The sequence below is a fragment of the Acomys minous genome, assembly GCF_964271855.1.
Source record: "Acomys minous genome assembly, chromosome: 2".
Lineage (NCBI taxonomy): Eukaryota > Metazoa > Chordata > Mammalia > Rodentia > Muridae > Acomys > Acomys minous.
In genome coordinates, this window is record NC_140484.1 from 69,560,990 (window position 1) to 69,587,199 (window position 26,210).

A 26,210-nucleotide genomic window follows, 5' to 3' on the forward strand; every position below is an offset into this window, starting at 1 on the left:
CTGAGGGAAGTCAGGGAGGAAACTTAAGGCAGGATCCTGGAAACAGGAGCTGAATCAGAAGCCATGGAGGAGTGCTGCTTACTAGATTGCTCCCCGTGGCTTGCTCAGCCCATTTCCTTATGGCACCCAGGACCACCCACCAAGGATTGGCACTGCCCCAGTAGTAGGCCAGACTCTCCCACATATATCATTAATCAAGAAAAGACTTAACAGATTTGCCTCCAGGCCCATCTTGTGGAGGCATTTTCTCAAAAATTCCCCTCTTCCCAGATGACCCAAGCTTGTATCAAGTTTACAAAACAAAAGCTAACCAGCCCAGCTGGTTTAAGACGAGAGCTTCGCTATGTCATCTATACTACCTTTAACCCCATGATTCCTTCTGTCTCTGCCTCCCTTCCTCTGCCATTATAAGTATCCCGCCTTAGTAGTGCTTTGTGATACTGCTGCTTTGCAGTATCGGTTCCGTCAAGGCTGTTGATCTTTCTCCACAAAGGACAGACCACAACTATAATTCCATGGGCCCCATGTCCTTTTCACAGCTATTCAGCTCTGCCATTGGAAAGCGAAGGACACCACAGACAACAAGCAGATAAAGGGGCATGTGTGACTGTAGACGGGGGCAGTGGCTGGAAGGGCCTCGTGTGATGACACCTAGATGCTATTGTTCTCATCAGATGTAGGAAGGAGTTCCTGACTCCCACCGTTTTTGCAGGACAGATGTTTCTTTATAGCTTGACAGTGCCATGATTTGTTATCTCCTATCTCATATATATATATATATATATATATATATATATATATATATATCCTAGAAGTTTAATACCCAATAAAAATTCCTTATTCCAAGCACTCTCATATTCAGCTCCTGGAGAGAGCGCAAAGCTAACTCTTCTTTAACTCCTAAGTTGAAAGCCACTTGCTCTATGCAATTGTGGGCTCTACTTTTCCAGTCAAGGATGCTAAGGCTGTCTCGCAGAGCAAATCCCCAGAGAATGCTGCTACAGGGCTTTGTTGCTTGCTGCCTGGGCACAGCACACTGGAGCCATTCCGCTACTTAAGGGAGATTCAGACCAAGCTCTTTTGTTTTCAAAACAAATTGATATCTGTTCTTAAGTTTGAAGAAAAACTGAGTGTTCTAAGGGATAAAGTGAGGATATGGATTACATCCAGCCACCAGCGACCTGTGAGCAGAGGAGCCTGGCCCACGTCTCCTTAGCCTGAGATATGCCTCATCCAGACATTCAAATCTAGACCAAAAAGTTAATCCGTTTAAGGAACATAGAGTATTTGTAACAAAACGAGTGTCCGCTGAAGTCCCGCTTTCTCAGGAGCAAAAAGTCACACCAATCATGAGGTGTCCTAACAGTGACAATAAGAATCCTACCACACAACATTGATGAGCTTCTTACTGGATAAGGCGGCTCCCTTCATGCTAACACTGTCTTGTCCCAAGTTGGGGAAAGAGCACAGATGAAAACAACATCTTCAAAACCCAGAGGCTGCGTCGGACAGCCTGTCTGCCAACAAGAACAATCGTTGACGTCTTAAGGAGCATCTGAGGCAAGAGGTAGCAACAGCTTCTGCCCTGAAGCCTGCCGAACACAGGTTCCTGCAGCCAGCCACCTACAAGAGGCAGCCTGTGAGAGAGCCAGCTTCTTGGTGGTGGAGGGGAGAACTCACACCTAAAATGAACATTTGCTTAAGGCTTGGCCACTAATCTCTGAGGTCCATAGTCTGCCAGCTTGAGGTTTTCACATGAGAGCTACTTCCTGCCCAAGTTCAACTGAAGCAGCAGACACTAACCTGGGAGCGTGTCCTCAGTCAAATTATTCTAAAAGCCAGGGTTAACATTTTCTTATTTGAGGAGAGGTTTCCTTTTCTAGTCATCTTAAAATTTTAAAGCCCTTTAAAACTCAGAACTTGCAGGGAGTCCTTGAGATGCTCAGTCAGTAAGAGGCTTGCCTGGCAAGCATGAGAGCCGAGTTAGGATCCCTGGGTCCGCATCCCAGAACAAAGAAAGCTGGGTATGGGGAAGCGCACGCTGAATGCCAGTCCAGCCAGGCAGAGACAGGTGGATCTCTGAAGCCTGTGCACCAACCAGCCTCGCCCACTCAGTGAGGTCCAGATTCAGTGAGAGATGCTGCCTCGAAGCATAGGGCGAAGGGTAACTAAGGAAGATACTCCATGCCAACCATTAGCCTCGACACGTGCAGCACTCACACATGAATATATACATACACCCATGTGTATGTACACACAGAACACACATATGCAAGAAACAACACAACACCAAAGACAGAGGACATGAGTAAACCTACCTACAGTAAAATAGGCAGAGAACCTTAGGAGCTAACCCTCACCTTTAATAGTATCCCAGAGCCCCCACAACATTACAGCCTTAGAACCCTTGACGATAAGGGCATAATAAGTTACTATAGCAGAAAGCCCTCCTGCTGGCACCTAACCCCCCCCCCCCAAAAACATGTGCTCAATTTTAAGTGTGACTTGAGAAAAATAAGATTGGAAGGAAACGCTCTCGAGTTCTGACTGAAGACACGAACAACCTTGGGTCATATCTTCTTCTACCACCATGCCCCTGCTGTAGGCAGCTCAGTGGCATTATAATAAGGCAGTGCATGGCGGCTCTGGGGCCAACTCTTTTGTACTTATGGCTCTGGCTCTCTGTTTGTGCACTTCCTAGGCTGCTGAGAAAGGCTATCACTAATTTGGTAACATTAACATGTACTCGTTCCCTTAGAGCTTTGGAGACCAGGTGTCATAAATTGAGACTGAAGACATCAGCAGGCCACGCCCCCTCTTGGCTCTACAGAAGAAGCAGTCCTTCAGCACCTTCCAGCTCTGGTAGATCCGTGTTTTCCCTTGCTGCCTGTGGCTGCCTCACTCCGCCCTGCTGTGTCTTCACTTAGCCTTCTCCTCATCTCCATCTCTAACCCGCTCTGCTTGTCTACTACAAGAACATCTGTCACTGAGTTTTAGAATACGCTAACTTCAAGAATTTTTCTTAATAGTCTTAACTTGTGGGTTTGTTTTCGTTTGGTAGTTAAACACTAACTTTTTTTTTTTAAAGCAAAAGCATGCATAGAGAATGGTTACTGCAACCAATCTATTTAACATATCCAATTGTGTGTGTGTGTGTGTGTGTGTGTGTGTGTGTGTGTGTGTGTGTGTGTGTGTGTTGAGAATTCCTGAAGTAACTCTCTTAGCAAATTTCCAATACTTGTTATGGTATTAATAATAACTACAACATTTTAAAAAATAAAGTCATATTTGTAAGTTATACAGACTACGATACTAGGGCCCCGATCTATTTAGGGTAAAGAGTTCAGTGTCCCACTTACTATAATCTTCAGAGCTGTAGAGAAGAAAATGAGGCTTTTATTTAACTGACATGGAGTGTGAACACTCCATGCACTAAAAGGCCGAAAACACCATCTCGCCAGAGGCTGCCTTCCTCAGACGAGTAACTGTTCCCGCTGGAGCCTCCCTGTCCTGTATGTAGAAAGAGATCAGCCCCAACTCGGCAGGCTGCAGTACTGCAACAAGAGTTGAGAATCATCCCCTCAAAGTGCCCCCCCCTTGCCACGCCTGTAGCTTGTTGACAGACCCTAGTTTCCAGTATCTCTGGGCAAAGTGATCATACACAGAAGCTTTCTGACGCTTCTCAGTTCAGCCACCACCTAGTAAGGTGCATCTTTGGCACAGGATTTGGAAAAAGAAATCCCATTAAGATAAGAGGCTTGCCGAAAGTAAATATCGATTAGACCTATGGGGAGCCAAGGACTGCATGGTCTGACAGGAGCCTTTTCCCAAGTGTGCTTGGTCACCTGCAGACGTAGACAATCTCCAATTACCCCAAGAGTCATAACATCACTGACAACCTGCTACACCCGTGGGGCTCCTGGAGCTGTGTTTTGTCTTATTGATCTTTGGATCCCTAGCACCAACCCCTGGTGTCTGAGTCGTTCCTTAAACACCGCTGGAGGGAACGGAAACACCAGCTCTGTGAGTACATAATAACAGGGAGAGCTGCGGTTGTCAGTCCAGATTCCAAGTGCCTTATACGTGAGGGATTAAATAAAGCAGTGACCCTCCACCTTCTGGCTTGAAGGGCGCTCCAGAAATGTTAGTCATTATTACTGTCGGCTTTAATCCTCACTCCCGCGGAGAACGGAGGCATTCCTATTTCTATTGAGCACAGTGGGACCTGAGGCTCACAAAGATGAAATTAAAGCGCAAAGACCTGGAAGAGGCAGGATGTGGCACAATTCAGAGATCTGTGTGGGTTTCTCCTGCTATGCTATACTGCTGCTGGGTAAAGCTGACCTAGGCTCCGGCATCTGGATCTTGGCTCTGGCATCTATAGCAAGACAATTTATTGATGTGTGAGAACGTATCTATTTTCATGCGTACTGTGCATATGCATACATGATATACATTTGTTCATATGCATAACATCTTAATTTTTAAAAATACTAGACACAATGCCGAATTGAACATCTGGTCCCCAGGAGCTTGGTAAATTCCCTTCGCACTGTCAATTTCTTGAATCACACCATCCAGGGGTGAAATGTCACATGCCACACTCTTCCAAGCTCACAAAAAGCAACCTGGACAACACAGGGTAAAAATCTGGAGCCTTGGTCACAGGCTTTCATGACTTCCTTCATAACACTATTTTTCCTGAGCCATCTGTCCATCCCACAGTGAAGGAAACTGCACCGTGCTAACACTCAAGTACTGAAACCATTCTCTCCGCTTAAACACCCCAAGAGAGTGAGCGGGAGAACAAAAATGTCCCCGCCTTGAACTTACAGGAAGAATGGATGCTGGGGAAGCTTTTGCGGCCCTCGGACACCAGGTCAGGGTCACCTGTGCAGTGCATCTCTGAGTTCATCACCCCATCTGGAAAGCAGCGGTAAAAGAAATCGGGGCGAGGTCTACAAAAGACACCATGGACATTTTCAATATACAACGCTGCCATCACAGTGAGCCCCAAGCTGATCCCTCCAACCCCACAGCCCCCACCCCTCTGAAAGCCCCCTTTGTCACCAACAGGAGATCCCCACCCCCACCCTGAGAGCCCCTCGGAAAAACACAGATGCGGGGGAAATGCTCGGGCTTTGGGGTTAGAATGCTCTGAATGGGAGGTAGTTTTGCAGCCTAAGGGTGGTCTCAGCCTTCCCTAGCCTCATTTCCACATCTGTAAATGGGAGAAATCAATACATGGCCAAAGGTGAGGTCTTGAGCATTAGGTAGTGGACTTCCTGGAGGCATCTAAGCGTGCTACTAGCAGAACAGAGAGGACTTCCTGTCCTGATCTGCCAGTCTATAACCTGCTCCCATGTTCTGAGAATCCAACCCATGACATTCCTACATGCCAAGTTTTGGTGGGCAGTTGTCTTTGCTCAAGTATCTGCCCTCAACCTGGCTGGGAAACTCAAGAACTCAGCCACACAGTGTGACAAGTTCAGTGACCCAGGCTGGTGTCTCTGGTTTACAGCAGGAGTGAGACAGAGATCTCAAGAGGGAAGAAGGGTGACCCTGGCCCGGAAGCCAAGCCTTCCAGAGCAACTACAGCTAATATTAACTTATTTTGGGGTGTAGATCCAGTGCCAGGCACTGTGCAGCCACCATGCATATAGTGCCTATGAGAATCCTGGAAGCAGGGCTAGGGTGCTGAAGGAGATGACACTGCTGGCACGGTCACTCATGGTAATAAGTGGCAAACATCAGTGTGGTTCACTTCACCACTTCACACTTTACCACACGTCTGAATGCTCTGCTCAAGTAGGGATTCTAATGCAGATGTGTGTGCCAGTCCACTATTCCATAACAAGTCAACTAATATTGCTGTATGCAAACCATGGGTAGGCTTGCTACTGCTGTAAACACACCTCCCTTTCACCATGCATATCGGGTCACAGTTGTCACATATGGACTCAAACACTGATCCTCCTTGCTCTGGAATCTAAGTAAGGTGGCTCTGTGACCGATCGGTTCTGCTGCTCTGCTGTCTTTCCCACACCTAGCCTGTGTTTCTCCAATGTGGTTGTCCATCTACTCAACCAGGACCTCAGGGCGTGAGTCCCAAGAATCAGCACTTTATCTGGGCCCCAAGTGCACTAAGCATGGAGATTCAGAGGGACATCCCAGTAGAGGCTCTTTCATTAGTCAAGTTTTATCCACCGTCCAGTCCTTGCTGCCTAGCCCAGCACCCTGCGCTAAGCCGATAATCTATGAATCCTGGGGTTGTAAATGGAATCTCACTTGTCCAAAGCCAGGAGCTGGTATTAGGAGCTCAAGTGAGCTGTAGTACTGAGGCCTTCGGGCTTCTCACCTCTGTAGAGATTGACTCTACCAGAGAAACCAGAGGAGAGGGAAAAAGCAAATAGGGATTAGAGATCATTTTTCACGAGCAGTAAGGGAAGTGTGTCGCAAAGCCAGATCTGAAATGCCAACCCATACATCTCATTCCAAAGAGAACAATACATAAGTGATCTTATTAATTTGTTAAAGGCCAAAACTGACAAATGAATAAGCCTGCCCAGAGCCTGGTATAGCAGTGGATGGTTCTGGAAATGCCAGCAGCAGGCTTTGGCCAAAAGAAAGTGTGGTCAGCCAGACAGTGGACACTCTCTTACGAGTGAACTCCTCTCTCAAGTAACGTGTTCGTAATTTAAAGGAGAGAAGAGATCTGAACTGAAGGTCAGAAGTCTCAGAAGAGCAAAATTTTAGGGGAAAATCAGACACACTGGAGTCTGCCCCGCCCAGTGTCCTCTGGCCGTGGTGGCCATACAGATAAACTTTGTGGTATAAACCATCATTTGTTTCTTTTTGGAACTTACCTTCCCACTATCAATTTAATAGTGTTTGTGCAGACTCCATTCAAAGCAAGAGCCAAGGACACCGCTATAAAACAAAACCAACAGACAGAAAAAAAAAAGTTGGATCTCAAATTAAAAATCGTCACTGTGACCACCATCACTACCATCACTTCCATTATCACCATCACCATTAGCACCATCATCACCATCATCACCATCACTACCATCACTTCCATTATCACCATCACCATTATCACCATCACTACCATCACTTTCATTATCACCATCACCATTAGCACCATCATCACCATCATCACCATCACTACCATCACTTCCATTATCACCATCACCATTAGCACCATCATCACCATCATCACCATCACTACCATCACTTCCATTATCATCATCACCGTCATCACCATCATCACAATCACTACCATCACTTCCATTATCATCATCACCATCATCACCATCATCACAATCACTACCATCACTTCCATTATCATCACCATTATTACCATCAACCACAACAATCATTGTCAGAACTACTATATCATCATCATCATCATCATCATCATCATCATCATCATCATCGTCATCACCTACAATTAGACTTAGTTTATGACCGTGGAGTTGTTAAATATTACTTTAGAAACAGAAAGGGAAGGTTTGTTCCTAGGGCAATATATGATTGGGGCAGGATTATGGAGGCTGTCCCATAAAATCCCACATTCCTATGATGTGAAATTTATCTTTCCTTCTTGACCAGAATTTTCAGTCTCACAAACAAGCCCATCTATCACTTTCCAGCCTGGTATAAACAGATTTAATACAACAGCATGTAGAATTTCTTTTACTGGGAGCAAGACCCATAACTTTTATTTCTTCCTGGCAACCTCCTCAGATGTAATTCCAGTCAGAGAAGCTGCCAGAATCTTTCTGAAGAGAAGGGCAGCCTCACCGGGCCTGTCTCATCGCTGACCCACCGCTGGCCAACAGCTGTCCATCACTGTTTCCGACATGGTGGAGAGTCCAGGAGGTGACTTTTGTCATCTAAACCAGTGAGAACTTCTGGAATACATATTGAAAATATACAGCCTGGGGCCCTTATTCAAGCGGCCTGGAAACCTCCTGGATAAGGGACAGACCAAACAAAAGGGGCGGCAACATGAGCCACCATCTCTTCCCTACAAAAACCTGGACCCTCTCTCCTTACAGTTTGTTATGGAGACTTAGGAGGCACAGTCATCATCATCAATGGGATGAAGGTCAAATAGCTGGCATAAGCCCAGAAGCCCAGGGAGGCCCTCCTTCTGCTTCGTTGAGTAATAAAACATGTAAGCTACCATTTCTCTTTGGCAAATATTAACTGCTTGATGCCAGCCCAGATTTATATAAGATGCGAGCAGTGGAGGGGCATTTTCGGGAAGAACCTTCCTTGAGTGATCCATTATCATTAAGGGAGACGGATGAGTCGTTCTCCAAGCAGAAAGTGCTGTGATGTAGCCATCACAGTCCCTGGGGCACATACTACCAAGACGAAGAGAGGACCACCTGCTTTTAGCAAGTTGTAAGAAATGGAAAGACTTGGGGAAGGCTGGGGTGGATACTTAGGAAAAGGAGAAACTAAACACCTGAGTGGGGATGGGAGGTTCCTGGCCACATACAAATGGAGGGGGAAAGAAGGGACAGATGGAGAGATGAGCCTGAGTCCGTACCGTGGAACTGCCATCAAAATGTCAAGTGTGTGACCCAGTGCATAGATTGGATCTGAGTCTAAGCAAACATGGGAGGATCCAACAACTACAGTCTTTCCACACAGATTTCCCTGCATGAAGTGCCAGCATCCTTCCCTTCCACAAGCTCAGAGCAGAGGTTGAGAGGCCTTCTCGTGGAATAATTCTCTGAGGGTCTTGACAAGGAACAAACTGAGAGATAGCACGGAAATGATGGTGGTAGCCTTTTCCCAGTTAAGGTTGGCCCCACTGTGCTTTCTAGGAGAGCTCTGCTCACTCTCATCGTGGGGGCATGGCCTCAGTGCACATAAGCCATCTGTGAGCAGGTGTCACTGGCTGATCTCTCACTGTCCCACATTAATCTTAGTGAACTCCATATACGGCTCCATTGAACCAGAGCCCAGGGCCCATCACCTACACACTCCGGGGCTGAATGGGCTTTGCCATAGCACAGTACAGCGTCTTTGCAAAGGTTTGAAGTAAGTGAGCTACAAAAACCAACGACCAGCAAATGCACTGAATGATCCAAACGCCTGAAAGAGACAGAGGAGGATAAGAAACAGGAGTGATGACATTTGGGTGCGTGGGAGTTGCCTCAGCATTCTGGACATACCCGGGGCTGATTAATTATTATCTGAATGGTAAAAATGTGACAGGGTGCTGCTGAGAAGGCGTTAAAGTGACAGGGTACTGATGCAGGGACCTCTCATGAGGAATCTTCTCTCACCATCCTCACCCTCTAGGAAGATGCTTAGCGGCTGGACAGGCAAGAGAATGCATGGCCCCAGGCAAGAGTTCTTCCTGACTTACAAGAACCACACAGGTTTAGCTCATATGGTGTTTTAACAGCATCTGACAGCACCGTTTTGACGGATGGATCAGAAACACAAACAAGATGGCCTGAAAAAGAAATTCTAAGTGGCACATCCTGTGAGTTGACTTGCTAGGGCCTGGTATTGAGGATACTGTAGGATATGAGCATGCCAGAAGATTAGAGAGCTTTCACTGTTATTTTTTTTTTTATAGTTTTAGGCAGTCCAGCACTCCAGTCTTTCAATAACATAATTCCTGGCTATTCTATAGCCTGAATGCCTATCAGTTAGATGTGGCAGGGGGCAAACACTGCCGTTCTTGTATGTCTACAGCGGAGTGGAATACTTGAGACTAAGGTGCAAGTGCCTGGCTTAAAATTTTCTAAAGACCCTGATGGGCACAACAACCAAACTTCCCCCTTCCTAAAAGAGTTCTGAATTCCAGGCTTAGTGAGAAATCACCTAGTTTTCTGACCTTGGTGTTTAAAGTCACCTTTGCTAGCTCCAAACCTTCTTTGCAAGCCCCATGCACACTGCTTGGCTTTTCATCATTTTCAGGACAGGAACTCATTGATTTAGGCAAACAGAACAGCCAATAACTCCTTCTTAGTTACCGTATAGGAGGCAGAGTATGGTGCTCAATTTTGAAGCATCACTCTAAGGGAGATTTAGCAGAGAATGAAATGTCTGGAGGAGGTATCCAGGCACTGCTTACAGGCATCACAGGAACGCACCTCCATGGCCAGCAGCAAATTATAGCCACAACCACGACAGACCATTCTTACCCACTGTCATTTATCTTGGAACTCTATGTGAGGGAGCTACTACAGTATAAAGTCAGGTGAAGGGATTTTTAAGCCATCAAAGAGGGCCCAATAGGATGCTTCAAGGACCACAGTAACTGCCATTCAAATATTGCCTTGTCACTAAAGGCAGATATGGGAAGATACCAATGCCCTCCCTCAGCCTCCATGAACACACTTAAAAAGTTCTGTCATCACAACCAAAGACCAAGGCCATGCAACCAAACCCTCGGTCTACAGGTTAGCAGTCCGGAGAATACACCTGACCAGAGAGATGAGTGTGTCACCGCATGCTGGCCAGAGCCATCGCTTTGCTTTCAGCCTGGAGAAGCAACTGAGTCAAAGTCTCCACTGAGGAGACTAGAACCAAGAAACGGAGTGAAAGTCATGGGGAGTCATTAGAGGTGAGCAGTCAGATGTGTACGTGTAGGGAAAAAGCGCCACCATGAGTCTAAGCCCTACAGGAAGCCAAGGTCTGGAGGAGGAGAAACCAAGTCTAGGCAGGAGCAGAGACAGGAAGTAGAGGGGGATGAGGGAGGGCGTATTTCAGACAGAGTTGATCATGAGCTCTCTCCCCACTGCAGCCCCGTGGGGGGGGCACTGCTGTGTTGTCTCCTCCTTTTCTTGGAGTTGATAAGATTGCTTATTTTAGCTCTGTCTTTAAACCCATTATTTACTTGAGCTAATTTGAAAGGGGGAACTTAACATTATTCTTTCCAACTAGACAGACCTGACTAAATCTTGCTTATGTAAAACCAGCCTCTACTGTTCTTCACTCTTCAGACACACTCTCCCTCATTCGTACCCCCTCACTAAGAAAGGAGAGGAGGGTCCTGCTACGTTTTCATTGCTAAAGCCTAGTAATTAACAAACCACATCCCTCAGTGAGCAAGCTCAGTTTCCAGACTTCCACCCCATAGGATGGCAAGCCCACAGAACATGCTAAACCCGAGCTTGGGGGTGAAGGTGTATGTAACTTATTTAAAGCACATACATGTTAAAAAGCCATCCAGTTTGGTTTTCCAGAGGATTAAAAGGCTAGAGATCCAAAGATTCAATTACCTTGGTTGCTAAAATAGTAAGATTCACACACACACACACACACACACACACACACACACACACACACACACATACTCTCTCTCTCTGTCAGCTTCCCCCTCCTGTGTGTGTGTCTGTCTGTCTGTCTCTGTCTCTGTCTCTATCTGTCTCTGTCTCTCTGTCTCTGTCTCTGTCTGTCTCTGTCTTTCTCTGTCTCTCTTTTTGTCTATCTCCGTGAGTGTGTGTGTGTGTGTGTGTGTGTGTGTGTGTGTGTGTGCTTATCTTATTTTTTCACAGTTTAATTTTGATCAAAAGAAAAAAATCAGTTGGCTGCAAATGAGATTTTTTCCAAATTATCAAATTATCTACTTAAGATCATCCACAGCCCCTAAAGGATGAACCATGAATACTCTACCTAAGAAGGCTTCCTTAATTTCAGTCTTGTCTGTCCGCCGGATAATTTTCACCACACAAATAACAGCCAAGGGTGTGAGGAAAGAAATTGCCTGGAAGAAACAACAAATAATCCCGTATGAGGACACTGATTTCCTTCAGACATGACAAGTCATAATTAGTCCCAGTTAACTTCAACTCACCAGTCACACGACTTTATTGAACTGACCTTAAACAAAGAAGGGCAATTTGTCTATATGGAGGGAAAACACAGACTGGGAAACTGGAGGTCTGATTGCAGCTTCTAATTGGTTTGTAATTGCCAGGAGCCACATTTAAAGTGGGAGTTTTTAAATGAGTAAAGAATAGTGTCTAATTATGATAGTTCATCAGCACCAGTAACACCCTGGATTTCCACCAACCAACCTCCTTCCCCCCCCCCCCCCCGGTGTGGGGGGCGCAGGTGGTGGGGCATGGCTGTAGACTCCCTAGCAACATGAGAAGGTGGGCTTTCCTACTGAGAGCCAATCAGCTCATTTCCTTTTGGAGTTCTTCTGTCAAATATCCTTTTTTTTTCCCTTCAGGTTAGAAGTGAGTCCCTTTATACAAAATTTTCCCTCCCAACTTCGGAAGATCTAGAATCATCTGGAAGCCAGACCTCTGGATAGGTTTGTGAGGGAGCTCCTAGATAGGGTTAATTCAGGTAGGAAGACCCAACCTAACTGTGGAGAGGGTCCACGAGAGAGTGACAAAGAGAAAGGCAGAATACCAGCACCCCTCTCCTCTCTTTCTCTGCTTCTGGACTCAGATGCAACAAGGCCATCCACCGCCCACTTCTACTTACATGACTCCTCACCATGATGGACTGCGTCCCCTCAAACTGTAAGCCCAGATAAAAATCCCTTCAGTTGCTCCTTGTCAGGTATTTGGTTATGGCAACAAGGAAAGTAACTAAGGCCTCATCTGCCCCCTTTCCTTCACACAGATGCTCAGTAGAATGACCCTGGTGGGGACCACATGCAACCAGACTCATCATAAAGAACTCTGAGGCAGTTCATGCATTAGGAGTAGTTAAAGCTTATGACGGCTCTCAGATGACTTCTCGGGTTCAGTGATGGGCCTGGGGAAGAAAACAGCTTATGAGTTTACAAGGGTAATCTTCTTAGGCTAGTTCTCTGCCTCCAATATGGAGTCTCTAACCTTGCTTTCCAAAATTAATAAGGTAGTTTTAATTACTGCTGCCACCAAGAGGGAAAAGCATTTGTTTCACTCTTGTGAAGCATCTCAGAATAACAATATCTGGATGGACGTTGCACACACAAATTAGTAAGTGATGAAAAAGGGGGTGATGACCATGGGCCATTTATGTCCCTACTTAGGAGTTCTTTAACTGTGCTCAGATGAGACGTCACTTTTTGCAGAGGGACTTCCTGATGTGATGAAGTCATGGATGGAAGTCATGCAAATCACCATGACCTTTCAAAGTGGCCTCGTCCCATTTCAGCCACATTAGTTTGGGGACTCCTCTTTGGTTTCTGCTACAGAGAGTGCAATGAAAATTTTGGAAGTTTCACTTCTTTAGAAGCACAGAAATATTATAAGAATATGTTTTCATTTTAGTCCCAGGTGTGGGGGTATGGAAATGCTTCACAGCAGCTGATGATGATTTGCCTCGTGCTCTGGCAGGAACATGATTTTGCCAGCTGCAGATAGTTTCTGCAATTGTGTGACATCTGGAATTCTAGGGACTTTTGAGAGGGTATACAAACGCTAGGGCCCCAAGAGGTGTGGTGTGGGCTGTTGGCTGAGGTTTGTGAAGTAGTCACACAAACAGAAGAAACAAGAAATTAGATATCCTGGTGGTGAAGATCAATCTTGCTCCAAGGAGCTCAATGCTCCTAATAAGCAGGAAGTAGTCTAACGATGATGTCACCCCTTTTCTGACCCCCGACTTTATTCAGGGATCTCTTTCCCTTCTCTCTATCCTTTTTTCTCTCTTATCTAGTGTTATGGGGTTGAGAGGGTAGAAAGTAGGGGTGGAGAAGAGTGGAGGAAAGAGGAATTCACAAAGTAGCAACATCCAGTTACAACCGATAGCTTACGAGACACCAGAAAACCTTCCTTTTTATTTGTCATCATGTCTTTGTGACCATGAGTGACAGTAACTGGCTTGGGGTTGTCCCCTTATCATCTATGGTTCTGAATGACATGGGCTATTTGAAAATCAGCTCATCAAGTCATTTGGAAGGCAACTGCTCATATCTGTATAACTGCGGGGCTTGCTGACATACTTGTATGACCCGTCTGGAGACTGAGGATAGTTCTTTTAACAAGTATCTCAAAGAGTCATGATACTGGTGATTGAGAAACACATCTTTACATTCAGATGCTGAAAACCAATGTCTAGAGTACCTCCAAGACCACAGGTGAGGCTCAAGGACCCATTTTGTCTCCAAATGCAAACATCAAGTTCACCAGCCTAGCTGTTTGCCATCCCTTAAAGCTCTATGTATAGTTCATACCATATGCTCCTGAAGAGGAGAAAGCAACTCTCCAGAGAGTGACCTTTAAGGGCACCACTACCAAGCCAAACCTTAAGAGAATAACAAGATAGAACAGAAGAAAATGTTAACAGACAACCCCAACCAACATGCTCCTACATGTGTAAGCAGAAATAAAACTCCAAATGAAATACGAGTGGGAAAGACTTTCCCATGAGACCTCAAAGGCTGGTAAAAGGGGATTTTAGAGCAGGATGTTTTGGCCCAAGTAGAGGATAGAGTGTCAAGTGAGAAACATACGGCTCACAGCCAAGAATGAGAGCTAGGAGAGTCATTGGGGACCTGATGGCAAAGGGCTTCCTTTAAGCATTGTTCCCTGACACAGATCTCTTGTTCTTACTTATTCTCCTTCCCCTCTGCCTCTGCCAAGACCGGCCTTCATTGTACCCACTCTGCAACTTTCCTAAGTAGATGCTATTTAGGGTCATTTTATGACTACCATAAAATTTGTGCATAGGAACTGCTTACTGAGCCAGTGCTAAGCACCCCCCGAGGTGGGACACAGTTTCTTCACCTCAAGGGCTCCTTAAGAAAAGGGCTGCAGCCTGACAGAGCACCCAGCTCAGAACAGAAGCATTTGTGAGCATCTGCAGGATGTCATTTCTGTGTCCTATCAATGCCAGAGGCACCAGTCTCATGCCTTTGTCCTGGCCATGTATGGTGGTTTGGATGAAAGGTCCTACCTAAGTAGTTCTCAACCTGTGGGGTTTGACCATCAGAAACCTTAGCCATGGGGACACCACTCAGTGGCAAAATTACAGTTCTGAAGTAGTGACAAAAATACATTGATGGTGGGGGCTTCCTAAGACCATCATAAATATGTGCTTTCCCAAGGTCATGACCCACAGGTTGAGAACCACTGTCCTATGCAGTGGCCAGCATTTGTCCCCAGTGGGTGGCAACATCTGGGCAGGCTTAGGAGGAGTGATGGAAGAAGTACGTCAGCGGGGGTGGGGTGGAGGGACAGGGCTTGGAGTTTTCAAAGGCTGAACATCATTCCTTCCTTCATTGTGGTTTACGAGGCAAACACTCAGCTCTAGTCCCCAGGCCTGACTGCTCCCACACTTCCCCACTCTGATGGTGATAGACTCATATCGCTCTACAGCCATAAGCCCAAATAAATCCTTCTATAAGGATTTGCCTTCTTTGTCGTATTTATCACAGCAACAGGAAAGTATCCCCCACATCTCTGGGAAGCAGAGAGCTCAACACAGAGCAGAGGTATATTTATCCTCCCCATTCCCTTGTCTATTACCTGATATCTCACCATATCCCAAAATGAATGTGACATGTACTCAAGCTATACCCACGGAGCACCAGGACCTCATACAGGATTAACACGCATGCCACACAAACTCACCTGACCTGAGTAGAGGGTGCTGGGCAAAGGAAGAATGCTGGAAATAAGACATGACCAGAAGTTTCCAGGCACCTTGTCCAGGCAATGTATGGCCACTGTCTCCAAGTGGGTTTCCACCTTTCTGTCCTCATTGCCCCTACCCCATCTAGAAATGGGGACTGCCTCAGGACTGCTGGAAAGCACTGGACTGTCCCAGATGTATCTAGGAAAGGGAATGACTTGGAGCAGCCTATCTGAAGAGGGAGGACATGGCCACAGCAGGGAAGTTGGACAACAAGCCAAATCCAAAGCATCCCATGTCAGGATTCTAGCTGGGGAGGAGGTCACTGAGGCTCCTGTGTCTTACAACATAGAGCCAAAGTGCCTAGAGCTCTGGCCCCTTACATAAACGTAGGCAACAAAGTGATTTTAAAGATGACTCCAGCACACAGACATCCAGCAAAGGCCCCACTTTGGGTAAACAATGGCAACCTGTCACCAAGGAAAGGGCTGTCAACGACATAAGAAGAGACTACAAATTAAACTGTCTATCACCAGCCGAGTTTGTCTCTTCTCCTTCCATCCTCTCCTCGAACTGACTAGTTCCTGTCTTTCTTAAAAGCATCCCAGAATAGGAAAGCCTCCTAGCGAGTCATCACAGTGACAGGAAGATTCTGAGAGATGAAATCAGATGTGCTCTGGCCAGAACCAGAAGAGACAAAGGCAATGAATCTTGAGTGGATATTTCCTTGAAAGGCAGGGGGAAATTCTACAGAAGTCTCCTTTCAGGTCCTTATTTAAGTCTGAATTGCTCATCAAAGGTCTTCCAGCAAGGCTGAACTTCCCAGCTGGCATTTGTACCTGTGCCTCCACTAGAATAGAAGCCACGTCATAGTCAGCCTTGTAGCCCTGCTGTCTAGCCCTGGGCTTGGCTCATGGCAGTTGCTTCATGACTGCCTGGGTAGTAAGTAATAAAAATCATCATTAATCTGAAGACATCCACCATCTGGTTCTATCCCTGCTTCCTCTGAGCCCTCACCCTATAGATGCTCCCAAATAAACTCTGATTCAGTGGGCCTGCATGACCCTGTTCTCCATCTTTGGAGTCTTTATGTCTGCATTTTCTATGTGTGACATGCTGGCACCCTCTTTCCACCTCACCCAAGTCTGAAAGGTGGCATCACAGCATAATGGCTTCTCAGTGCTCTGAGAGTGTTTAGGCTAGCTTCTAGTAGCTGTAAGACCCTCTTAAAGGTGTTTCACTTTTCATCCTAAAATTATTGAGCTGATGAAAAATGGTGCCATCAGAGATTCTGAGAAGATGTTCCTTGCTATGCGATTAGCACAAGCACTGTCCTCGAGAACCAGTGGCTGCTGTGATAGTTCATGATGATGGTAGTGATGAGGATGGCAATAGATGATGGAGACGAAAATGGTGGTGATGAAGGTGATGATAATGATGGCGAGAAAGGCGGCGGTAAAGATGGTGATGATGATGGTGGTGGTGAAGATGGTGATGGTGATGCTGACGCTAATGATTGTGATGATTGTGGTAGTTTAAATAGGAGTGGCTCCCACAGACTGAATGCTTGGTTCATATGGAGTAGCACAATTAGGAGGTGTGGCTTTGTTGGAGGAAATGTGTCAATGTGGAGGTGGGCTCTGAGGTCTCATAAATGCAAGTCTGGCCAATGTAACACAGTCTCTTCTACTGCCCTGTGCATCAAGATACAGAACTTTTGGCTCCTCCAGCCTGCATGTCACCATGCTCCCTGTCATGATGATAATGGAACAAACCTCTGAAACTCTAAACCAATCCCAATGAAATGTTTTCCTTTATAAGAGTTACCACGGTCATGGTGTCTCCTTACAGCAATGATGATGATGATGATGATGATAAAAGTGATGAAGCTTCAGAAAAGTTTATGTGAATCTCCTCTCTGATCTTTCCAGATCCTATTTTATATTAAAGTATCTATACAGGGTCCCTGAGGGGATGGCCCATGCCTGACCTGACTTCTTATTCTCCACGTGGCGCCTTTATGGTCTCCCCTACCTACAACATGTTCTTTGGAAGTGTGCCCTGGATGTACAACATACCATTAACAGAGTGATCACTAAGCAACATTCATAACCAGCGGGCATGGCTTACACCAACTTCAGGTGTTTAGCCACGCTCTGATAAGCCCCACACACTCAGCAAGAAATGGTGACTAGCTACTTGGGGGAGAAATATTAGGTCAAGACTCAGTGCTTTCTGAAAGAATCCCTGGTCTGTTTCTCTGGTGAACAGGAACATAGACTCATCATGGAAAAAAAAAACAACAAGCTCTTGGCATTGAACAGTCCCACAACACCCAGACCCACGGTCTGCACTGAAAGAGCCAGAGGCAGATAAGATGCGAGTAGGGGCTCCTCTGAGGATGTCACTCCTCCTCATTCTCCCTTTGCCTGCACTTGACTCAATCATCAAACCTTTATGCTACTAGTTTTCTGGTTACATTTGGCCAAGGGATTTTGCTACACACAAACACAGAGGCATACATGCATGCACACACGTGCATACTCATGACTCATGACTGACTTGGGGCCACTAATTACTGGATAAGGGGGCATCTGGATCAATGCTGGCTCCCTAAAAAAAACATTTTAGTTAGAAAGTTAGACAAGTCACCTTTAGATGGAAACACCCCAACCTGTGTAAAAGACTCAAGAGTTTGTGCATGAAAGAAGGACATTTAGGCCAGTGAGGTGGACAAGCCGATAAAGGGACTTTCTGTCAAACCTCCACTTCTTGAGTCCCGTCACCGGAATCCACATAGACTGAGGAGAGAACCAACTCTCACAAGCTGTTCTCTGACAGTGGCAGGCACACCATAGCATGCATGTATGCATGGACATATACACCTACACATACAATAGACAAATGAGTAAAATTTGAGCTTCTAAGAGAAATTGACCTTGGTGAGATATCAGCAAGACTGTGTGCTCCACTCAACCGTCTTCTGCAGACCTGGGAAAGCTTTCAAGGACCCAAAGCTAACAAATGCCTGCTCATGTTAAGCTCTTAATTAAGTCTAGGAGAACAAATCTCATTGTGGTGACAACATATTTTCCACCTTTGAGTTGCTGGTATTTTAAATGGAGTGTCTGCTCTCCGGTTGCTCTTGTGGACTGCACCGAATCTTGCGGCCAAGTGCGTGTACTTCATGAGCTACTATTAACAAAGTAGAAGGCTGAACTTGTTCCTTGGTAAGATTAAAGAGTGAGTCAGTGCATGGAGCTGAATATCCTCCTATGCTCCAAAATCATGGCGCTAGATGAACTCTTTGCATCTCCTCCCAGCCACGGGCAATATGCAAATAGTTTCATCTCACTTGTGTCTCTAGCCAGAATATCTGTGGCATCTGTATCTAGTCTTCAAAACAATGCACCATTCATAAATCTAGGCCAGAGCTGCAAATTTCTCTCAGTGTCCCGTATGAACATTCATCTCCAAATTGCATTTTATGGCGCACGAAATGCAAAGCCCTAGGAAGAATGGGTTTGAGTGATAAACAGATGTTTCCCCCTAATTGTGCTGCGAAGTCATTAGCCACACACTGGTTCCTTCATATCTAGGATTTATTGAGTTAGGAGAGAATTGAAAAAGGATCTTATTGTAATACATGAGTATTTGTTACGCCCTATTGCCAACCCAACTCAATATTTCACTTTTCCTAAGATTTACAGAAATCTATTTTTTTTACAAACTGAAAAGTAATTATTAAAAGCAACTGTATTAACATCTGAATGTTCATGCAGTATAGCAGGCATTTCCATATGACTATCTTTTCGACCACCGTTACTTAAAAAAGCTTTCCTCTGTGAAATAACGGTATTTCTTTCCGTCTCATGTGTGTTGTAAATGTTCTGGAATAGTCACTGCAGTCCCCAGAAGCACAGACATAATGGTGGGTCAAGAGAAATCACCTTCAAGCCACTAGGCAGCCCATCTGAAAGTTCTGTTATTGTTCCCAGTGGAAGGAGCACATGACGGTCGCCTCTGCTATAGAATGGCTCTCTGGCAAAGCTCCAAGAGTGACGGAGCATCTTAAGGAGTCCCCAACTCTCTGGAACATCCAAGGCAGTGTCGGTGGACAGCTGAGCCCCATAGTTCCTTACTCGGAGAAGACACTGTCACTCACTAGCTGTGTGGCTTCAGGAAAGTTCCCTCATATCTCTGGGAGGCACTTCTGACCTGTGGGTAGTAATGACCCCTTCCTCTCTGACATTGCCTGGGACTATATGAGGTAGCCTTTCCATACGCACTGGCACACAGGAAGGTAAAGGTAAAAGGCTGTAATTGCCATGTGCTAAGAGGAGGTAAAAATAACCCCACTGTACCCACCATCTGCTTGCTTGGGTGTTTGCTCATTCATTCTAGGAGAGAGACACATATAACATCTGGTGGTCAGGCTATTATGGAGTAAGTTTTTTTTTAATGTGTCTGGGTATATGGTGTACACATGTGTATTTCTGTTGGTATGTGTGTGGGCATATGTATGTGTGTATGTGTGGCATGTATAGAGGTCTCTAGTTGAAATTGGATGGCTTTCCCAGTGGTGCTCCATTGAGGAGGGCCTTATCTTTGAGCCTAGAGCTTACTGATTTGGCAAGTCTAGCTAGTGTGCTTGCTGAGGGTCACTTGTCTCTACCTTCCATGTGCTGGGATTACAGGCTGGTCATCACACCCACTCAGCATTTCCATGAATTCAGGGGACCTGCTCTCCAGTCCTTGCACTTGGGTGGCAAGTACTTGACCTAGTGAGCCACTCCCCAGCCTACCACAGGGTCATCTCATCACCAGACAAGTGGTTAGCAGAGCTCCCTACATTGCCCAAGTTTGGAAAAGTTCAGACTTATTCTGAAAGGAGAAGAACAGGGAATTCCTGTCACTGGATTCACTATGTGGAAACACCCAACATAACTCAAGTAAGCAAGTCCAAAGTGTTGGATATTCATAGTTTCCCAACTGAGCAATTGGTGCCTGCCATGGTCTGGAAGCAAATTTTAATTGGATGAGCTGGTACCCACTTTATGTGAAGATGTCTGCTGTCATCACTTAGAGCAGCCAAGGTCAAAGTCCATTTGGTTCATAATTTGGATAGTGGACACATTGGCTACCAAACCATGGTACTTACAAACATGAGGCGGGTTGGGATGTTGTCGGATTGCACCAAAGGATTTTTATAGAGCCATATCTCTTCTGGCTGGATGACTCTCTGGAATGGATCCAAAAACTCTGTAAAACTGAAACAAAACAGAGAAAAGGACATGAGAGCTGAGTATTCAGGCGGCTGTGGACAGACCCGGGGAAGCCACTTCAGCATGCCCACAGGAGAATCTTCCCGACTTCTGGGAAGGGGAGAAACAGACAATCAGCCCCTAGTCCTCAGCCAGTTCCAACCAGAGAATGACAGAGCAACACTGAGACTCTAGCATCCTATGTCACTCCTGGCAGCAAAGACAAATTCCCTGGGTAAGGAAATGGCGTTGAAGCTGCTTTGCAAAGACTCTGTCCCTTAACATGAGCTGAAAGGCCAAATGCCACACAGTAGCTCACACAGGGTCAGGGCCAGGCTGGCAGCATAGTGTCTGAGAACAAAATGGGTCTGAGACAGAAGTAGAGACTCAGCAGGCTCCCTTGACCTAGCAAGGGGACAGGAAGTGGCTTGCCCTCCCTCTCCTTGCCCAGATGAGGAGCTGCCGCTGCCACTCCGTCCACTAGGGGGCAGAAAGAGGGTGAAGGGATGAGGCCATAGGATGTCGCCATGGGATTATTTGAGCCTGGCTAATGGGCTAGCTCTAGGCATCCTCCCTCTTTGTCTTTTTACTCTCTGCCACGGGAACCCACCACACTCCCTAGTCTGGGCTTTATCATCATCAGTTGGATGACTGAAAGCAATCATTAATGGGAAAAAGGTGGGGCTGTAAGAGACAGACAGTATGAGTTTACCTTTTCAGATTTCAGCTAATAGCCTCTGCCCCCCATCTCAAACCCCACCTCCACCTAAACCTCATTCACAGTGTTTTCAGGCATGAGTGGCCAGGAGCCAGAGCATCAAGAGGTTCTAGTCATCCGTTACCAGGCTGAGAAATTTTGATCCTGAGTTAATAGGATGGGATGTGCCACTAAAGTGATGGCCCTGGCAATGAAATGCTTGGGACTTGGAGAAGACTAGAGAAATTAAAGGGAGAGGATGGTCCAAAGTGTACAACTGCCCCAATAGGAGATGCTTGCAAAGTGGCCAGAAGAAGGACAGCTGGCAAGGCATGCAAGTGGGCAGATGGGAGAAAAGTCCAGTCCAAACTTCTGGTTTGGGGTAGTGTGGACCAAGATGAGGAGCATGGGCAGCTCTTCTAGGTACTTACTAAGGTGCCTAGCAGCCTTGGTCTTCCCACAGGCACCCCTGTTTCAGTCTTGATCCAGAAAGTACCCCAGTCTTAGTCCAAAAATAAAGGAAGGGGATAGTCATCCAAGAGCCTCATCAAGTTGTGAGATGGGACCTCACATATCTCAATATGTCTCCTAAACTTGGGTATCAGATGATCATGGTCTCTCTGTATTTTCATGGACATTTTCAGCAGTGGCCACACAAGAATTCTGAGCAGCTTTACAGTAGTACCACCAAACGGGCCAGCCTCAGTCGGTTCTACCATGCATCTGAAAGAAGTCCAACTCCCTCTATCTGTTTCTACATGCTTTCCTTTCATTCTCTCTTCTCTGCACCCTCACCTCTAGCTGTGGGTAGGGTTTTAAACGCTAAGAGTCTGTGTACTTAGGAATGCCAAGAAGAAAGGGGTGCCTTTGATAGTTCTGCTTAGCCCTGCATCCACAGCGCCTCCACCTGGACCATAGAGTCACCTGGCAAATATTTGCCAGTATAGTCATTATCACAGAGACCAGCCAAGCCCTCACCAACCTGAGCCCAGAGTGTGTCTGTTGCAGAATGCAATCCCCGAGTGCATCAAGAACCTGGTCTGCAAAACACTGCTATGGACCCTTTGTCCTTTCTTCAACACAAGGGTATGCTGAGCACCTACCTCCCTGGGCATCAAAAACCGCTCCCTGGAACAGCCCTCCCATGAGGCTGCTCTACACTAATGAGTAAAACCCTGACCCTTGTGGGGCTGCAATGGGGCAGCTGGAAATCAGAGGCCACAGATGGGGAGGGGGGAGAGATTTCTAGAAACTTCTTAGCCAGATGTATCAACAGTACAGATAGGGCCTGGGGATGCGATTTTAAACCATTCTCCAGGTGTCATGCTCCAGCTCTGACCCCAGTAGTTCCTTAAGGGTCCTGCGCTCTTGACTCCAAGAACCTTGGTGACTTAATTTTCTTCACTGGCAGTTCTGGAGTTCCGATCTGGCTATGTGGTGCAGGGAAGGGCCTTTCCTTACTATCTCTAACCCTCAGTTTCCTCATCTGTGAACTTAGTATATATTTACTGGGATGGAAAGAGCACACATGGAGACCGCGGATAAAGCTCAGCTGGTGGATGCTTCCAGGGCCACATGAACTGGGTCCGATGGTGCACACCTACATACAGCCCAGCTTCTGAAAAGTGGAGGCAGGAGGATGAGTTCCAGAGAGTTGAAGGCTAGCCTGGCCTATATGAGAAAGGAATAGAAAAGGAAAAGGCAAGTGGGAAGTAGAGGGAAAAGGAAGTGGAAGGGGAGAGAGAGAGAAAAAAAAAACAATGCTGAGAGAAGGAAAGGAAGATTTTGAAATATATAGAATGCCCAACTAAATGTGGGCAGAAAGAAAAACTAGTACTTTTTCTCATTTAGCACCGTACTCCAGGTCTCTAGTGTGTGTGTGTGTGCTTTCACCAGTGTTTAGTATTTTCTTTGACTGTGTCACAGCCTACTTCCTGCCTCCAGGTGCTTTAAAAAGGCATTTTAGACGAAACGAAATTCAACAAAGCGTGTTTAAAAGATGCTTTCACACCATAAAAACTGCTTGTGGTAACTGAAACTTCTAGAATATTCCAATTACTGCGACTCCACAATAAGTCATCCAAAAATACCCGATTTTGCTCCTGAGTTTGTGGCTCAGGAAATCCTGGGGTCCAGCTGGAGAGCCCTGACTTAGAATCTTTCCTTCAGCACCTTTGAACATTGACTGGACCTGAGGTTTTCTGGGAGCTGCATTAGGCTCCCTGCCAAGATGGTCACCCACAGCCTGGCTGGAGCTAAATTGGAGTACTGTTCCCACCAGTCCTTGGTTACTGAGACTTCCATCCTGCATCCTGGGAGAAGCAGACAAAAGCTAGACGGCTTCTCCTGATCCCACCCTGACAGTCACATGATGCCATTTTCATAGTTTGGATGTCGATTACCCCCCCGCTCCCCGCCCGATGCTGCTGAGGACTCATGTGTTTGAACACTTGGCTCCTAGGAGGTGCTGCTGTTTTGGCAGGCTGTAGAACCTTCAGGAGGTAGAACCTAGCTGGAGGAAATGCGTCCCTTGACCTTTATAGACCCACCCTGTTTCCAGTCCCTAGTTTCCTAATCTGTCCAAATGTAAGTGAGTAGCCTTAGGCTCCCACCATATCTTCCCTGTCTTCCCTGACATGGTGGATTGTGCCCTCAAACCATGCTCCAGAAAGGGCCCTTCATCCCTTAACAGCTTTTTTTGGTCAAGCATTCGGTTACAGCGATGAAAAGACTAATGAAGACAGCCAGTGCTTGCACATCTAGGGTGAGTCTTAAAGTCAGCTTCAAGGAAAGAAAACACATGCTCCCCTCCCCACCCCCCCACCCCCACCCCCGCCTTGACAGGCAAGCAAGATCTGACTACAGAAATGCAGGTGGGCGCAGAATATGGCTTCAGTCACCCATGGGGTGACACTAACTGTAATGGTTTCACAGCTAGAGACCCTAGAACCTTGACTCCCATTTCTTCCCCCAGAGAGCAGGCCACAGGGCCTGTGGTGGTATTCATGTACACGTGTGTGTGTGTGTGTGTGTGTGTGTGTGTGTGTGTGTGTGTGTGAAGACCAGAGGTCAATTAACTCACCTATTGTTCCTAATATATGATGCTCCCTTGTTTTTTGACACAGGGTCTCTCAATGAGTCTTGGAACTGGCCCATTAGCCTAACCACTAGGCTTTCTGGCCAGCTAGCCCCAGGGATCCACCTGTTGTATCTCTCTGACACTGGGATTACAAGAACGTGCCACTCTCTTCTTTTTAGGAGGATAGTAGGGATTGAACTCAGGCCCTTCTGTTTTCATGCCAAATGTTTTTACTCAAGTTATGCCCCTAGTCCACAGTTTCACTTTCTAAAGGTCAGGTACAATTTTTCTAAAATGTTACCAAATACTGAGACTTCCAAACAATCCCTCACTGTACCCTGAGTAGCTGCAGCCAAAGCACATTGATCAGGCAAATCGTATCCCCTGGGAACAATAGGACTAAGAAAGATAGATGTCCCTTCTCCAGCCACTGGCGTCTGCCTCAGAGAATCCAGACAGGAAGGCAGCTGCTCAGGGAACCCAGGGTGTATAAAGCAAATGGGGGTCAGAAAAGGGCATGCAGAGGGTAGCAAACCCTGAAGACATCAACAGCGCTTCCAGGGGAGGGCACACGGACCCCTGGAGACATCTTTCTAGAAGCTCCTCAGAAGGAAGTGGGAACTCTTGTTCTGTTCTGGGGCTGGGGTGGTCGTTCAGTCAGGAAGGTGCCTGAGCATGGACATCTGAGCTCCACCCTCAGACCCTACATAAAAAAGCAAGGCACAGGCTGGGTAGGAGTGAGCATTCATAACCCCACCACCGAGGAAGGCAGAGATAGGCGGGACCCCTGGAGCTCAGTGACTAGCCATCTTAGCCTACTTGGTGTGCTCCAGGAGAGTGACAGATTCTGTATAAAGAAAGAAAAATAACCAAGGTTGATGACCCTCTGAAAACAACTGAAGTCCAGGGAAAGATCCAGTGGTCCTCTGGCATCTGCACACACAAAAGTGTACCTGCATATACAATAACATGCACACACACACACATGCATGCACACACACACACATATACATACATACATACATACACACACACACACACACACACACACACACACACACACACACACACAGAGAAACTGTGGTACAGAGCTGTGGAGGGACCGCCTCTAGCTACCACATCACCAGGGCTCACTCCACACCAAGGACATACACCAGTGTGTCACGTGCTAGGGTCTCACACTTTGATGTACCCAGAAACCACAGAAGGGTCTTGTGACTCCAGATCTAGGTACAAGAATGCCTGGGAGCTGGCATGTCTAGCACGCTTCCTTCCTGGCGGTGGCATGATGCACGCTTAGGGCACATGACCCGGGAAGTCTGTCTCAACATCAGGCCTGCAACCTGGACCTTCGCTTAGCAAATCCCAGGGGACTGGCGGTATGTGCTGTGCGTGAAGACTAGAATTGTCCTCAGTAAAAAGCCAGGGTCTCCCAACTCTGGCCATTTGAGCATCCCTTTGGCTTACTTATACTATTATTTTCCTGTGGACAGTATCCCTTTAGGAGCTGCTCTGATTGATTCAGAAGAAATTTCATATCGCTTCAATTATGAAATCAGCATGCCCTCCAATGCACCTGCTAAGCATAAAAATAAACACAATAGGATCCCGGGGCTGA

At 46.4% G+C, this 26,210-nt stretch overlaps 1 protein-coding gene across 5 annotated transcripts in view; it reads right to left on the reverse strand.

Moving 5' to 3' along the window:
* Positions 1-26,210, reverse strand: part of PLPP4 (phospholipid phosphatase 4) — a 147,067-nt gene that overhangs the window by 55,967 nt on the left and 64,890 nt on the right. For 3 of the 5 annotated variants that reach the window (XM_084767001.1, XM_084767002.1, XM_084767000.1), the window contains exons 2-5: positions 20,714-20,822; positions 11,653-11,743; positions 6,867-6,930; positions 4,834-4,958 (exon numbers count right to left, since the gene is read on the reverse strand). In XM_084767001.1, coding sequence (XP_084623127.1) covers positions 4,834-4,958; positions 6,867-6,930; positions 11,653-11,743; positions 20,714-20,719 — 286 coding nt within the window. In that variant the 5' untranslated portion in view covers positions 20,720-20,822. Of the gene's footprint in view, positions 1-4,833; positions 4,959-6,866; positions 6,931-11,652; positions 11,744-20,713; positions 20,823-26,210 lie in introns of those variants that run through there. The other 2 variants (XM_084767004.1, XM_084767003.1) reach the window with 2 other exon arrangements.